The sequence below is a fragment of the Neoarius graeffei genome, chromosome 16 (genome assembly GCF_027579695.1).
Source record: "Neoarius graeffei isolate fNeoGra1 chromosome 16, fNeoGra1.pri, whole genome shotgun sequence".
Lineage (NCBI taxonomy): Eukaryota > Metazoa > Chordata > Actinopteri > Siluriformes > Ariidae > Neoarius > Neoarius graeffei.
The window spans coordinates 35,505,435-35,523,516 of record NC_083584.1 but is presented as its reverse complement, the minus strand read 5'-3'; the positions used below and the strand labels follow the sequence as shown (position 1 = coordinate 35,523,516).

Below are 18,082 nucleotides of genomic sequence, written 5' to 3'. Positions count from 1 at the left end.
TTGCGCCAATAATTCCCATGTGGTCATTCTGGTGGTAATGAAGAACACTTGATGAATCAGATTTATTATTAGTAGGCCTAGTCATGTGTAGATCTATGTGCAGTAAACATTGGGTCTAGACTCTAGTGTCCCTCCTGTCCGTGCAAGTTAGCAACTGCATGGTGTGCAACTGTGCATGTTATGATGCATCAGTGTACATACATGTGTATATATATATCTGGTACATGTAGATCTATATTTCACCAAGCTACATGTATTTCTAATATATGTGTATATATGGTATCTTTCAGGTGCCAGTGTGGTCATTGTCAGCCAGTCTGGATAGTTGGCACACTTCCTGGTTTCAAAAGTTTTTTTCTCTCTTCTGGCCTGTCATCTGTTCCATCAAGAACACCTGTCCTTCATAGCAGTTCTTGTCAAAATGCTGCTCACAAATTCCCACTTGACTCTTCTCCGGTGACGACACGAAATCTGCCCGCTTCGTTTGCACAAACTTCACCCGCTGTTGCTTTAGTTTAGTGTCATTTCTCGGAAATTCGTGAACTGAATGTCCTGTTGTATATGAATTTGAATATCCAAACACAACGCAGCACGTTCCCATTGTTATTTTTGTAAGATTCCATCAACAATATCCAATTTCAGTAAATAAGCGTGGAGTCAGATGAACAGAAATGACCCAGATAACCAGGATTCCATGTGTGACGTCAGGCGAGATTAGCCCTGGGGCAAGGCTGCCTTTTTTCGGGATCCGGACGCCCCGATTTATCGATTATTTTTGTGCTTGATAATAAAATAACAAATAATGTATATTATTTTTCCCCCTGCTTTATTAATTAATTTTGGTCATTACTAATTTTATATATATATATTCATTTTGAAGCATTACAATAAGGCATTACATTCACTTTAACAGGATTTGTACTTTTACCATTTAAAAAAAAAAAAAATCGATCCCGGTAGTGGTTCCCTATCATTTTAGCCAGAACATAAAGACAGGAAGGCTTTTTAGGTTTAGAAATAACAGGAAACATGTAAGGATTTCCTTATAACAGGGATGTGTATGTCTAAGATATGCAGCATAGCTTATCTGGCTGTATTGGAGGATGTCGCATAGTGTGCCATTCAGAGACAGCATGTTCCAGGGCCTGGACTAAGAGCTCAGAATGACTTATCAGCAGATACTGAGAAAGATACTGTCCAAAAAGCATGCTCACATTCTTTCAAATGTATAATTTTGGCTACAGACACGTATTAGATAGAGATTGGTGACATAGTAGTATTTTAACCAGCTCGCCTAAAACAATGCACAACAGACCCATGCGAAACAAGACTTCCAAACACGCTCTGTCTTTCTCGATATCAATAGCTTGACTGTAGTTGCAGTTACAGCATCATCAGAAAATTAATTCCTTTCTATAAATCCTTGGTTTCTCTTCTATAACCGTGGCACTGATTTGTGATGCACATGTGTTCATGTTTAATACATTTATTTAAATTCCAGAACTCTGAGAAATGTTAAATATCGCAGAATAACTCTCCATTTTGTACTTTAAAATCTCTGCTTTGAAATAAATTTTTTGTTTTTAAGTATTCCTCCGTAACATTAGCAAAAAGTCCTTTTCTGGCTACCATATGAAGTAGTATGTATGCCTATATATGGTGAATTATGGTTGTGTATAAGCAATGAAATTCATGTGCATGATGACTATGAATCATTTCTACACAATGTTGATAATGACATTTCCAAAGCTTGTATTAACAGATGCTTCAATTTCAGTTACTTTGTTTTAAAATCCTGTTTAGTTTAAGAGTTTCCAAGTGCCAGTGTTAGTCATGGCTAATTCCTGCTTATTAGTTAGTTATAGCTGCCAAACTGGAAGGGAGATGATGAGCACTTTATCTCCCAACGCCATCTTTTCAGACTGCTTTGGCAAGCATAGGGAAACTGACCCCTCTAAGCGCAAACTAGCACAAGCTAACATCCATCCATCCATTATCTCTAGCCACTTTATCCTGTTCTACAGGGTCGCAGGCAAGCTGGAGCCTATCCCAGCTGACTATGGGCGAAAGGCGGGGTACACCCTGGACAAGTCGCCAGGTCATCGCAGGGCTGACACAGAGACAAACAACCATTCACACTCACATTCACACCTACGGTCAATTTAGAGCCACCAGTTAACCTAACCTGCATGTCTTTGGACTGTGGGGGAAACTGGAGCACCCGGAGGAAACCCATGCAGACACGGGGAGAACATGCAAACTCCACACAGAAAGGCCCTCGCCAGCCACTGGGCTCGAACCCAGGACCTTCTTGCTGTGAGGCGACAGCGCTAACCACTACACCACTGTGCCGCCCACAAGCTAACATGTATATGCAAGATAGAAAACTTGCGTATACATGAGTGAACTGATGGCTATGATTGACTCGTGTCACTCTGATGAACTGGCCAGAGAGGAAGGACCCCCTTTTATCCAAATGGCAGGTTCAGTTATACCCTCTGAGACTCCCAGGCACACACAGTTAGGGTTTACTAGCTAACTGTCAGAGACTGTTGCACTCTTTGGGAGCCTGGCCAAGTGGTTTTAATTGGCCATGGTGAGGTGGACCATTTTAGTCATTTCCTGTATGGAGTCTATTCCTGTATGTGTTCGTAATTCCAATTACTAGTGATTGATTTGATTGACAGGAGTCTTCAGGTTTTCCAGGAGACAGGAGTCAAGCACAGTCGTCTGCTGGAGGAGCAGAGAGAGCAAGCGGGGGCAGATGGTCTTGGTGGTCCTCTGCGTTTCTCAAATCCCTGCATCTTCTGGCTCCACTCCAGCATGGATGGTACGATGGAGCCTCCTGTCTGTGTTGATTACCCAGAGCAATGGATGATACTGACCACTTTCTGCTCAATTTTCTTTCCTGTTGTTGTTGCTTTCTTTCCACTTGTAGCTTTAGATGAGAGGCTGGATAAGCGTGTGGATGAGATGCTGTCATTAGGGCTGATTAAAGAACTAAAAGATTTCCACCAGCGCTTCAACGAGAAGAAAATCCAAGACAACAGGTGATGAACTGTGTGGAATTCAGTTAATAAAGTCAACATTCCAAGACTGACCAATTCAAAGCCCTGCTTTATTTTCTGGCTCTCCAATCACTGCTTAGCAACTATCACTGTCGACGACAGTGCTGTGAAAAAGTGTTTGCCCCCTGCTGATTTCTTCTATTTTTACTTGTCACATTTAAATATTTTTAGTCATCCAGCTAAGTCTAATATAAGATGAAGACGATTTAAGTAAACACAAAATGCAGCTTTTAAATGATCACTCCATTTATTAAAAGTAAAGGGTTAATCAAAACCTGTATCATCACCCTTGTGAAAAAGTAATTGCCCCCTTAAACCTAATAACTGGTTGGGGTACCCTTAACTGCAATTAAATGTTTGCGATAACTTGCAATGAGTCTTACATCACTGTGGAGGAATTTTTGCTCACTCTTCTTTGCAGAATTGTTTCGATTCAGTCACACTGGAGGGTTTTTGAGCATGAACCGCCTGTTTAAGGTATTGCCACGGCATCTCAATTGGATTCAAGTCAGGACTTTGACAAGGCCACTCCAAAACCTTAATTTTATTTCTTTTGAGCCATTCAGAGGTGGACTTGCTTGTGTGCTTCGGATCATTGTCCTGCTACATAACACCGCTGCACTTGAGCTTTAGGTCACAAGCTGCTGGGCAGGCATTCTGCTTCAGGATTTTCTGGTAGAAAGCAGAATTCATGGTTCCGTCAATTATGGCAAGTTGTCCAAGTCCTGAAGTAGAAAAGTAGCCCCAGACCATCACACTACCACCACTGTGTTTGACTGTTGGTATTTTGGAATGCTGTGTTAGCCTTATGCCAGATGTACCAGGACACATGTCTTCTAAAAGTTCTATTTTTCACTCATTGGTCCACAGAATATTATCCCAGAAGTCTTGGGGGTCATCAAGATGCTTTTTGGCAAATGTGAGACAAACCTTTTGTGTTCTTTTTGGTCAGCAGTGGTTTGTGTCTTGTAACTCTCCCATGGATGCCATTTTTGCCCAGAGCCTTCCTTATTGTAGAATCATGAACACTGACCTTAACTGAGGCAAGTGAGGCCTGCAGTTCTTTAGATGTGCATCAGGGTTGTTTTGTGACTTCCTGGATTAGTCGTCAAAGTGCTCTTGGTTGAATTTTGGAAGGCCGGCCACTCCTGGGAAGGTTTGCCACTGTTCCAAGTTTTTTCCATTTGTAGATAATGGCTCTCACTTTGGTTCACTGGAGTCCCAGAGCCTTGGCAATAGCTTTGTAACCCTTTCCAGACTGATAGATTTCAATTATTTTGTTGTGCATCTGTTCTTGTAACTCTTTACTTCGCAGCACCTTTTTAAGCTCTATTAGCCTACTTCACATTGCCAGCCTGGCTCTATTTATGTGATATTTAGATTAAACAGGTCTGGCAGTAATCATGCCTGGGTGTGGCTAGTGCAAATTGAACCCAATTATCAATTAAATTTGGCTAGTTGTTTGTTTGGTTGAGGTTAATTGGTTGAGGGGGTAATTCCTTTTTCACATAGGTCCAAGTAGGGTTGAGTAACTATTTTTTTTCCATCAATAAATGAAATCATCATTTGACAACTGCATTTTATGTTTACTTGGGCTATCTTTGTCTCATATTAAAATTAGTTTGATTACATGAAACATTTAAGTATGATAAATATACAAAAATGGAACAAATCAGCAAGGGGACAAGTACTTTTTCACAGCACTGTTTTATCTCAGTCAAGCTTTCAGCACTTCAGCAGGTACACTAGCATTTCCTGTTTTCATTCTACAGTATGTTGTGTGAAAACATGTCTAACATCTCAGATTTAACAGTCCAAACATAGCTGCAGTTAGCTGACATGCTAATGAACTGTCACCTGAAATTGGTGTTGATGTAAAACCAGAGTCGACTAACTTGTTTTGTTCTCATTCATTTGTTTAAATAATGCGACATCATTTAAGTCTCCTTTTAACTTTTACATAAAGCTGATCTGATACACACCAGATATTGGGCATGCATGTAAACAGCTTGTGGCACTTGGAAATGAGGTTCTAAATCTGAAACATATTCAAAATCTGGTTATTTGACTCACGTTAATACTATGTTAATAGAGAGTGTTAGGGCAGTCGAACCTGAGCATATGGAGCACTGAGGAGAGCATGTTTGATAACCGACAGTGCAAGATGCTGTGATTTGTGCACGCAGATATTTGCAAGCATGGAGCAGTGAACTGAGCGTGAATCAAGTAGAATGATTACAAGCACTGAGACTTTTTATGCTTTTGCCTTTCGCTTGCAGGGGCTACACTGTATTCACAAGTCCAATTGAATTTTGAGATTTTAACATGTTCTGGGGGGGTGGCATGGTGGTGTAGTGGTTAGCGCTGTCGCCTCACAGCAAGAAGGTCCGGGTTCGAGCCCCGTGGCCGACGAGGGCCTTATTGTGCGGAGTTTGCATGTTCTCCCCGTGTCCGCGTGGGTTTCCTCCAGGTGCTCCGGTTTCCCCCACAGTCCAAAGACATGCAGGTTAGGCTAACTGGTGACTCTAAATTGACCGTAGGTGTGAATGTGAGTGTGAATGGTTGTCTGTGTCAGCCCTGTGATGACCTGGTGACTTGTCCAGGGTGTACCCCACCCTTCGCCCATAGTCAGCTGGGATAGGCTCCAGCTTGCCTGCGACCCTGTAGAACAGGATAAAGCGGCTAGAGATAATGAGATGAGATGAGAACATGTTCCGGGGCTACGACTGGTCGCACTCAACCAGTCCCCTTCTTTCTAGAAACATAGACCATGATCTGATTCAGAGTATACAAGCATTCAAAGAAATTGACTGTCTACAAGGCAATCATCCTGGCTTCTATGCCAATGTAAAATTAAAAGCCTTGAAACAAAGACCACAGTAATCGAAATGGAATCACTTGCCATTTATAAACCATGTGATGCTACTGGTACAAAGCTGTTGGCCAAGCAGGGGAAAGATGTAAACATGGAAATTGAATATGGGTCAGGTCTTATATATATGGAAATGGGCAGAACAACAGAAAAGTCACATCTATATCAAAATTTTGGAATTATCTGCAGCCTGACTGGGTTCACCCAAATCCAGAAGGTCGTGGTGGGTTTTTTTTTTTTGAGCAGTTGCAGAAATGCAGGAATGAGCGCTTTAACAAGCAGAACTTGTTTTCTGGGCTTGGAGTGTTTAACACGTCCCAACCTGTCGCTGCCAGACTATTCTTGCATAATGTAAAAGGAGGGAGTGAATAAATGCATTTCCTTCAAAGGGATGAGAAGAAACCTCCCTTTAAAGCATTAACATTATAGGCATTTTTAAACTTAAATCCTGGTATAAGATTAGGATTTGCGGCCAGCTTGACTGAGAGTTGAATTCTTCCAAAAGTACAGCAAAAATGAAATGTAGACTTATAGTATTGGCAGGTATTTAGAGTTGACAGACTATGTCTCATTGCTGTTGTAATGGGGTCAGCTGCATGGAACATCAGATCACATTTAATTTTTCCACTGTGCAGAATACCACAAAACTGGATGTGCTTTCTACAATGAGCTTAACTGTGCTTTTGAACGTTGGTCACTAGTCCAGTACTATGTACTTATTGACTGAGTGGGAGGGCCGGACAGGAAAATATTTGGCTCGAGGTCATGCCGTACGGACCAAGTGCAGCGAGGTCCATACAAATGACCAAGAACCAAATATTTTCCCATCCAGCCTGACCTAATTCGGTCAGCAAGCATTTTATCATATGACCTTTTTTAACCAACATATACACAGTGGAAAACAATGAACAATGGTGTGCAAAAACTGAACCGATCAAATTTTACTTGATTGACAGCAAACCATTTATAACCTTTGCACAAGTTTGAAAGAACAGTGTGAATTCTACAAAATACAACTGACTTTACTGTTCTCTCGAAATGAAAACAATTTTAAGATAACATCATTAGTAAAAGTCAGTTCAAACTCAGGTCAGCTCATGGAGACATCATCAGTACAAGCCTATTAAGTCTCCACAAAAGAACTTAGGAATGAATTTCTTCATTCCAAAGTACCTTCGTTTTTTTCATTTTCTTTGACAATTTCAGCTTGTTCAATTAGGTCGGTGTCTGATAAATCATCTGGAGAATAAAATTCACTCATTTGTGTCGCTCATTTTTCAAAGTAACAATTCAGAGCAAAGTGAAAACAGCAGAAGCGAGGGAAACACGTCTGGGGCCGCATACGTCTTTTTCCAGACCAAATTCAAAAATCTGTATCTGCCCAGTCACGCGACTTTTCCCAATGGTTTTATTACCAGCCTGTGTGCGGGTCCGTACGGGTCATATGATGATAAAGGTTATTCCTCATGATTGGCAACCAACAGGACTGAATGGTACTGGGTGGGGCAGCTGTCTCTATTTATTTATTTATTTATTTATTTAATTGCATTTTTTAAATCCCACCACCCCCTGCAAAATGATTAAATGCGTATCCAGTTTGCAGTTCTTCTCAGTCCTTTTGTAGCGTGTGTATACAAACAAAACAAAGAAACCAAGCAATAAATGGATGTTTCATATGGTATGTTCTATGAAGATGGCAGAGGGTAATAGTAACTGATGTTCTGACATATAACCAATGTGTGAAGACCAAAATGAGGAAAAATAAACAGAAAACAGCATCTCTAAAGGAAAAACATGTATAACATTTGCTGATTATTTGACATTGCCTTCTGTTTGACTAAATTTAAAACCTTGGTCACTAACCCTCTTCATCAGTATTTTGGATTACAGACAAAAGAAGCCGGTTAACCCGGTGTCTGACAAAGGAGTCATGTTAATCGAGTATAATGAATATAGTTGACTTCATCTGTGTGCCATAACAATGACATCACTTTAACTGCTGTTATTGTGACTGTTCTAGTTCTCTCCAGTATTTGTCTGTTTCTGTCTGAGCCTGTTGTTAGGTTTTTGTTGTTGTACTTGGTTTTTTTTTTTAATGTACAAATGAACTTGGCAGATCCTTTACCTCTGGCAAGAAGTCTTTGTGTAACTATGGCAGGAATCAAAATGTGACTTTTGATTTGCGCTGTGCTCAAGTCTCCTGTGCAGTGTATTAATATTTGGTCATTTACCAAAAAAAGCATCTAAATCTGCATATGTATCAGAAAATCTTCACTGTGCATTTGCAAATCAAGAACGTTCTCTTTTGAGATTATGCTGTGAGCAGTTTCTCTGTTTGTTTGTTCTCTGGTTTAATATTGCTCATGGCTTCAGCTTTGAACATGCTGTTCTGTAGAGAAGTTGAGTAAGTGCCTGGCTATACAGCCAAATTTTACTAGAAGAGAGACATTGATCATTTGAAAATAACCAATGAACACTGGAGACACAAAGCATTGTCTTGAGTAGGGACGCAAATTTTGGCAGTCTTTTGACTGCACATTGTCTGTCTGGCTGTCAGTAATTTATCATTAACAACAAGCCTGAACTCAAAAATGAATTCAAAAGAAGACACACAACATTTCATATGTAAGTTAGTACTAATGCAACATGTGTATGTTTCTTATTTGATGATAAGAGGTATCCCAGCTAAATCACAGGCAGGGTTATAGGCTAAAGTGACTAGTAGACAGTTAACCGAGCTAAAGTATGATAATACACATCAGGGTCATTACACTAAATATTGACTTTGTTTAATTTCTTATGGTTTATTGCTCTTTATAGTGTTTAATTTTAACGTAGAAACATTTAATTTCATTATTTGTAAAGGCTTGTTTGCTCGACAGCATTTCTTTACATGTACCCAAGACTATTGCATAGTACTGTACATTTTTTCACGATATCAACAACAAAACATCAGCAAAACACATAGCAGGAATAGTAAAATTAGTAGTAGTTGTCTTCAAGGATTTGCTCTAGGGTTGTGGGTTGGCATAAATTGAGCTAACACAAACGGTTTTGCAAAAAATACATCCTAAATTTCACGTATTTAACTTATCCATATTAGCTACATCCAACAAAAGTGCTAACATTAGCTAAATAACAGATGTTAATGTGAGTCTCAAATCAACCTAATCAAGAATTATAGATAGAAATTAGTTAACAGATAAATCTGTAGCAAAACATTTCTTATAACTTACAAATAATGTTTTTTGTACATAGTTGCTGATAAAAGAAACAAACAAAATGAAACCGTAACCTGACTGAAAGTTTCACAAAGTCAAACTTTGAAAGTTCATAGTCTGTAGGTCAAGTAAACAGTCTGTTAGTAGTCTTAATGGCTGAGAATACCAGCTCTGAATGAACTATTGTCTGAGGTATGCATGATCTTAAAGGAGAACTGAAGTCATTTTTAAACTTGCTTTATTTCTTAATTAACGCGTTATTCAATGACATTTTCGGTTTTAGTAACCTTATATCGTGACTCATATTGGCAGCTAATTGCAGTTAAATATTATACTTATCGGCCTATTCAGTTTTTAGCCATGTTGAATTTAATTCGTCTGGTCCATGGCAGGCGTCACTTATCCGCGCGATCTTCACGAGACTTTGAAATGTGAAGTGTCAGCCAGGTGTCCTCGGCATCTTGTGTCACATTTATTCCACCAAATGAACTGTTTTCCGGAAAAAACAAAATATTGCACAAAAACGAGTTTAAATGACGATTACTGCCTACTTTTTTCAAACTTTCCTGATTGTTATCAAAACAAGCAAAACTTCCAGCTTGATTACATCAGCATTCAAAGGAGGGCGCGCACGTCTTTTGACAATGTTGGCAGATGTTGGTCACTTTGATTTCCGCTGTACATTTTACTTCCGTCCTACGATGCCTCGCACAGGTCTCAGTGAATCTCGTTTACGGCCATTGCTTTGACATATGGACTGATATATTACATAGCATATTTCAAACACTCATAACTTGCTATAGCAGCGACAACATAGCTGTCAGAAATGCATTCCTATATTTAATAAAATGAGAAATAGAATTTTGATAATAAAAAATTTGCTTTCAGTTCTCCTTTAATGTTAACTGCTTTTGGAGTTTATGCAGTCTCTCGCCTGTATGTAGCTGCTTTACATTTTCTCACCTCATAGAAGACACAAGATTTTGTTAATTTTATGTTCAAGTGAAGTGAAAAAGGTCAAGAATACGGGTTCTGTTTTGGGCTCTTTGATGGGGAGTAACTTAAAGGTTTTGCTTAGTCACATAAACTGTAGTTACAGCAGTACCTGTGTGTTGTGTAAGTTGTTAGGTTGGGGTGAGAGAAAAGTGACATATGGGAAGATTGAATTACAGCCTTGCAAAAGAGCAGGAGTGCCTCAGACAAGCTGAAGCTGGTAGATTTGCACTTTGTTGAATGCGTCATCCATTGTAAAAAGCAGGAGTTGATTCATTACTGGTCAATATGTGCTGGTATAATGCAGTAATATGCCTTATATAGCTCATACCTAGCAGTGAACTTAATATCATAAGATCTCTATCAGACAGTGAATTATTGATATCATAGTCTGGACTGGTGCTTGCAGGTTGTGCAGTGATATTGGCTGACTGGCTGCACTGCAGAGAGTGTGTGTGTGTGTTGTTGGGATGGGTGGGGATGCAGAGAATTGATACCCTGGTGGCTGGCTGTTCCGTTGCGCCAGTCAAAGCCCCACCCCCAACCTGGCCTTTCCCAACCCCCCACTAATCATTTACTGTCTCCACTCAGGCCATCCCTGGCTACGTAAACTGGCCACCCATGCACTTTTCTCCCTCTCCACTTTCACTAGTCTTCTGTCTCCTACTTTCTCCTGCAGTCGTCTCTCTGTTCTGCCTTTGTCTGCCTCCCTTCCGCTGATCGTCTCGCCTTTCAGACGGTGCCGTCACAAAGCAGGAAGGTCAAACTTTGCCCTAACCTTCCATCTCCCCACTTTCTCTTGCACACAGTCATTCATTCTGTCTGGATAGTCACTCCATCTTGCAGTCTGGTGTCTGTAGGAGACATTTCAACCTTAGGAAGCTTTTCAAGAACTTTTTCAGGAACCTTAAGCTTGTTTACAGGAACCAGGACTGATATTGGTTCTTGGGCCATAGTTACTATTATGGTGATGCTTGCTTTCTTCTAACCGAACTCATTCAAATTTGTCACAAGCTTCACAGAATGACTGGCCATCTTACCTGTTCTTTCCAAAAACATATGGTACATTTATGTCACAATCGATTACTAAAGCTATTATATTAGAGGTAGAATGATACAGTCAACAAAACAAAGCTTCTGCAATGGTTTAGTTTTTTTCATAATTAGCAAAGTAAAAATCATTGCAGTTTTTTTTTAATGTGTTTTAGGGGCAAGTCTAGAAATGGGTATATACAGGTAGTCGTTGACTTACGACCTATGCAACTTACGATCGACTTTACGACCATCTGGTTACGACTGGCGAGTGTTTCCCAGCTGAGCTAGCTGAGCGTACGACAGTTTCCGCCCCAGCTCTCGGCATCGCCCAGCATCCAGCCTCTCGCCACGCACGCTGCTCAGTGTGAGCAGTATCCCGGTACAGTAAACTTCTCCCGTGTCCGTTTGAAGCAATGGACCCAAACATAGAACGATTTGCAAGGATTGAACAGATGGTACATGACGCGCTTCATCCATATCGTGAAATTTATGAGGAGAAAAAGAAACAAACAATTCAGACGAGGCTTACCATGTTTATGAAAAGAGCAAATCCTCCCGCCAGCCCGAGCGCTGCAACAGCTGATGATGGTGTAGACGACCCACAGCCAAGCACCAGTCATGCCAGCGGTCACTAAGTTTTGTATTTTGCTATGTTTTACATTTGTATTTTGGTATGTTTCAAACTAAAATGGTTTCTATTTTTCACACCTGTATTTCATATTTTTTGTTTTGCACATATTAAACGAATTGTACTGTACGCAGTGTAGTATGCAGTGTTTGACTTAAACCAAATAATGAGCCACGGTAATGAAATAAGAAAATGTTGATAAAATAAGACTAAGATGATTACAATATCATTACACATCACAATATACTTACGTTCATTTAACATAGGCTGACTTACAACCAGATCGGTTTACGACCGGTCAGTCTTAACCAAACGCAGTCGTAAGTCGACGACTACCTGTGTGTGTGTGTGTGTGTGTGTGTGTGTGTGTGTGTGTGTGTGTGTGTGTAAAAACTACTATTGGTTTAAAAAGTTACCAGTAATGTTAATAACATTCACACAACACAGGAAAAGAGAATAAAAACAACACGACTTGTACCATCATTTCAAGTAATCAATCCTGTTTTCAGACAGTAGTAGGTGTGCTTCTTTTCTACAGGTTTCAGTGGTTTGTTCTTATCTGTGTTTTAGCCAGGACTACCAGCATGGTATCTTCCAGTCTATTGGGTTTAAAGAATTCCATGAGTACCTCACTGCTGGAGGAGACATCAGCCAGGAGGACCATGAGAAGCTAAAAAGTAAAGGTACGACTCAGTAAAACACCAAATACACATACAGTCATAAAAAGGTTTCTTATTAGAGTCCATTTTAGTACTTTTCATGTCTAGTGCTTTTCCATTAAAGTGCATGGTACACCTACTAATCTGAATCTCAAGCTATCTATAAGCTAGTACCTGTTTTCCATTGCACACTTGTACCCAGGAAAGTGTCTGGAGGTTGTGAATGGTGACCTCATGTTTTTTTTTTTTTTGACAAGATGGTAAACAAATATAACATGGGACACCAGATCTCACTGGATTTGCCTTCTCAATCAAACACACATGCTTGCTTTTCAGCATCCAACCAAATTGAAATTTTGCCAGAATACCCTCCTCCCATTTTAGCTAGACCTTTGCCAGTAACAGAATTATCTTATTCAGTTATCCATGTTTAAAATAACCATAGTCAATGGTAAAACAGTTTTGAGGGGGAGGGGGAGGATTGACACTTGCACACTGGCTTCATTGCATCATGCTCGCGAATAGCTTGTATTTCTTGTATTTCATATAAGCTTGTTTTCATTTTTAGTGAGCACACTCACGATCGCTGCTTTACTGCTTTACACTCTGTTAACGATACTGTTTAAACACCATAGACTGAGCTGTGAGAACTGACAACACTGAGCACAAGATTTTTTTTTTTTTCACATAAAGTAAGCTACTTTTACCAAAAGCATCCTATGGGCTAAGGCTAGGCATGATGTATGCCTACTGCCTGCTAATCCCCAAGTGTATTCAACAAGCGTGACAGCAACAGCTAGGTTTCTAGAATATTCTCATTTATGATTGGTACAACAAATGTGGTATTAATGTAGGATATCAATTCTGTTCACATTTGGGAAAACTATTGCTTTGCTATGAAATAAATCGATAAATGAACTTTTTTTTTTTAAGGAAAAAATAAAATGTGCTATTACTGCGAATGGGAGCTGTTTCCACGGTAACTCTGATACTGTCACCAGGCACAGGCCTAAAAGTAATACTAAAAACTAATGTGCCATTATGCATGGAAAAAGCAATATCTGACCCGAGTTACGACTCATGACAGTTCTCTGACAGTTCTGTCTGCCTATGAATGGCCTGCGCTATTTCTATCCATACATATTTCCTGCTTGGTACTCTTGGTTCCCTGGCAGAAAATCTCAAAACCTTACACACTACAAAACTTTAGTTGCTTGTGATCACTTGTCTGCTGTTGTACTGGTGCGCACACTACATGAGCACTTGTAGACTTTCACCTGGCGAGATCCTTGCCAAAGTGTGTCCAATCCACAAATCCTGCTTTCTCAGGAAAATAAACGATGTCTGTTTCCTCTTTCCTTTATTTATTACCTGTCTGTCACCTGACTTATTTATACTCCTGCTCCGAGGGGGGGAGGTATACTGGTTTACCTCTTTTGTCCATCCATCTATATCTCCATATTTCCGTCCATCCGAAACACCGTTTTTCTCAGCAACCCCAAATCATAGCCACTTGGTATAAAACTTAAGCTTGGGGTTCTATACCGTGTATACTGTTTTCAAGTCTGTCGTAAGTGAGCAGTAGCTCACAGTTGATCTTGTTTTGTCATGAAACAAGAAAGAAAAGTGGATTAAGAGAAAATGTAGTGGAAATATTCATTTGTGGAGATGCAGGCAGTGTATAGTGAAATTTTTTTTTTTACGCTGTGTCTTCAGGGATCATGTTGTGTTTGTATTTATTTTTGGTGTTAATAACCATTTGGGTATGACATGCCAAATGTTCTTATAGAAGCAGTATCACTGTGCTTACATTTTGTCCTCACTCCTACGCAAATAAACAAATGATAAACTGGATTCAGGGATTCAGTGCTGCAAGCGCCAAAGTATGAGCCATGGGTTTGATATTGTACTGTATCTCTTTTCTTTCCCTCTCACAGGTATTGAGGCCCTGAAGCAGGCAACACGGCGTTACGCTCGAAAGCAGAACAAATGGGTTCGCAATCGCTTCCTCAAAAGTAAGAGGAAATCTTTTACCAAAGCAAATGTTTCAGTGTTATCAGAATTCAGGCAGACAGCTTCTTGACCGGAGTGTATGCCTCATTTGTCTTGTGCTGTTCTCTTTATTTCGTGTGTAACAGTGAATCTAAGTGAGTGAGATGTTTGTCTACTGCACTGCTGCACCCTCGGTAGTTTCTGCGCTACTGGAGTACACTGCAAACATCACGGCAACCAGGGAAGCAGTAGCTCCCTGTCATACTTCCTGTTAATGCCTTACTTTCACAGAATCTGTTTTCCCTCCATCCGTTTCATGAGCTGCTCCGTTGATTGCATCAGTGCACAGAACATGCAGATTTCTGATGAGTGAATGCACTTGATGCGTATTTTCGGATCCTCAGTAAGGATTGGTGTCAGGAGTGTGAGTGTCTGTGTCTCAGCAGGTTCTGATGGCTAAGGCAAGCACATCTGCCTTAAATGAGACAGGATTCACACAGGCTATTAAACACACACACACACACACACACACACACACACACACACACACACACACACACACACACACACCAGTCACATGGACCTGACTTTCTGACTGTACAGAAAACCAGACAGAGAGTTGGGACACCTGGAGGGTTCATGCTGTTTCCTTACAGTCACTAAATTGGCACGTCGTTTGTCTCTCGGGTTGCAGTGGATGTGATTAAAAGATAAGAAATTGTAAAGTGCAAAAGCTAGATTAAGTGCATTACACAGAAGTGTTACTCAACCATACAAGGAGGCAGAACAGGTTCACTCATTCACAAGGCTAGACGTTCACACCTCCTTTGTTTTTTTTGTTTTTTTATACAGTTGCACTTCATGTCAATACTACACAGTAGATAGAACCAAAGATTATTAAGAGATTTGTTAAAGAGCTACAGGTCAATGAAAAACATCACAACATAGGTTTTCAGTGCTCTTCATGTTCACTGTGTTCCTCTTCTAGTGCTTTGTGCTGAAATTACCTGACCATCACACACTTTGCCTCACTTCTATTATTTTACCTCATGGTTCTGGCAACGAAGTGGAAACATGAAACAGGAACTGTAGTGTTTATGTTCAGATTTTTGGAACTCTATCTCTCTAAATCTCAGAGAAACCAAACCACCATGGTATAGTTCCTTTTGTCATTGTGTTCAGTCAGTCCCTGCTCTATATTCCCATTCCCTATAACCTACAAAGTGCATTTTGGTTACTGTGTATCCCCTAAACTACCTCTATCCAGATTTGGCACCCTGTTCCATGTTCAGTTTGTTCCTACAAACGGCAAAGTGCATTTGTGATTTGTGACTGCCGTGTGATTTGCATCTTCGAAGTGACATTGGCTTACGTTCAGATTGTCAGTCCAAATCCATGTTTTTGCACATTCAATCTGAATCCGATCTTCTTGATTGACTGTCCACAAGATATTGTGCATGATTTATCTCTCATGGTCTAAACCATAAGGTTTTATTAAATATATACCCTACTACTATGCCCTTGGAAGCACTAAAATACACTGGGAAAAAATAGAGCTACAAATGTCAACGTGATCTGTAATTTCTGGCACTGACATTGCCTCAACTGCAGATCACTCAAGAGATGTATACAGGACTTTTTTTTTAATCCCACTCATTTTTTTATTTGTACCTGCCTATGATCCTTTCTAATAAACTTAGTTAGTTCTATTTCCAAAAAAGAAAAACAAAGTAGCTTGATTTAAATCAGGGTCATGACCCTGACCAGGCAGTTACTAATCACTGCTGCATGTTCATGTTATTTGAGCTTCAAGTCTAACAGCTCGCTTGCCCCCACATGAAAGTAAATCTTCCAGCTCATACAACTTTTGTTTTTGTTGTCCGTGGGATTCTAGTCGACTACGTACCCTGTAGCATCTGGCAAATTTTATTAAAAAAAAAAAAAACAAGCAAAAAATGCATCTCCTCTTCATACCTGTATTTGTATCTTTTTTTTTTTTTAAATTAATTTATTTTTTATTTTTATTTATTTTTTAATTAACTCCACTGTTCTCAACACTGATGATGAATTTGTATTCGGTTTCACCCTACATTGTAGTGAATAGTATGTGATTTTGGACATATGGACCGTCTCTGCATTCAGCTGTAGCACTGATATCATGTTTAACCCTTGATTGGAGAGTCTTATCCCCCTGTGCAGTATGCTTCAGAGATGAGAAGGGGGAGTGAGCAAGTGTGATGAAGAAAATTTTTAAGGAGGTTTGGTCCTTTGTAACTTCATATCCTTGACACTCATTTTTCCTGTCTGTTTACAAACTCTTCACCCACCCATCCATACCATCCTCTTCACATTTCTTCCTGTAATGGCCCACCATCCTGTGGGACAGCCTTTGATCCGTTTCCCTTCCCGCTCTTTGACTGGATGTCAACCCTCCTCCCACACCGCCACCACTTCTTACTGTTCCACCACAATGGCTGGAGCGTGTCTCGGATTTCCTGTGCCATTCGTTTATCTTAACCCTCCCATAGCCATTATTGTTTCGCCAGCGCTGCATGCAGGCTGTGGCTGCAGAGACCAGTGTGTTGACGAAGGCCTGCTGTCCACTCCCTCAACCAATCCTGTTAGGGTTAAAGGCATGAATGGAAACTCTGGGTAAACCTGATTAAGTGTTTGTATCTCATGCCATATGGGCCTACACCCTGCTTCTCTTGGGCCACCATAATTCTTTCTTCAGGGGATCTTGGGGCACAGCTTGCAGTTGTTCAGTGAGCATGCAATGACAGAGTAGTACATTTTTTTTCATGGAGGTGGAGGTCAATGTGGTTGGAAATTGTGGTTGTTTTTTCTTGCTTTATTTTACCAAATGTTCTCAGAGTTTATTCACTGACACCCCTGTCTAGTTCTGTCATATCACATGATTCCCACTAAGCTAGCTACACTCTTTTAGGCCCTGTCCACACGGCAACGGATTCAGGTGAATCCGATAAAATTGTTTATCGTTTCGGCCTGGCGTACACACGGCACCGGCATTTTGGGTGCCCCAAAACGAAATCTTTTGAGAACGGGTTCCAGAGTGGAAAGATCTGGCAATGGCGCCGTTGTGAAGTTGTCTGGATGAGTAGAATGGATTTGTTTACGATGATGTCACAACCACATGTGCTTCACGCCAGGTAGAAGTGTAACGAACTCGATGCGAGTTGTCAACAAATCCTATAACTTGGTTCATGAAACGTGCTTACAAAATATTTTCACTGTGAATATTTATTGTGTAATGGTGCAAAGTGAGAGAGAGAGAGAGAGAGAGTCAATCCCGCCAGCAAAAATAGGGAAAGAAAGGAGCGATCTCACCTCTTCAGATGTTGGTTTAAGTCCTACAATACATTCCTCAAAAAGGGCGTAGAAGAACAAATTAATCCATCAACGTGTAGCATTCAATTTATTCCGGACCATTAAAGACGCCGCCTTCCGCGTAGAATCATACGTCATCTTCGCCGCCATATTGGATGGGTCAAAGCGGAGAATAAAGATGCCTCATTCATGTGCTGCGTTTAACTGTACCAACAGGTTTGCCGTCCAAACGAGATCACATGGGATTACCTTTCACAGGTGAGACT

At 40.3% G+C, this 18,082-nt stretch overlaps 1 protein-coding gene across 3 annotated transcripts in view; it reads left to right on the top strand.

The window, feature by feature from the left end:
* The window catches only part of trit1 (tRNA isopentenyltransferase 1), an 87,950-nt gene that overhangs the window by 51,415 nt on the left and 18,453 nt on the right, over nt 1–18,082 (top strand). For all 3 annotated transcript variants that reach the window (XM_060942833.1, XM_060942835.1, XM_060942834.1), the window contains 4 exons: nt 2,688–2,830; nt 2,939–3,050; nt 12,388–12,500; nt 14,414–14,491. In XM_060942833.1, the coding sequence (XP_060798816.1) occupies nt 2,688–2,830; nt 2,939–3,050; nt 12,388–12,500; nt 14,414–14,491 (446 nt within the window). The remainder of the gene's footprint in view (nt 1–2,687; nt 2,831–2,938; nt 3,051–12,387; nt 12,501–14,413; nt 14,492–18,082) is intronic.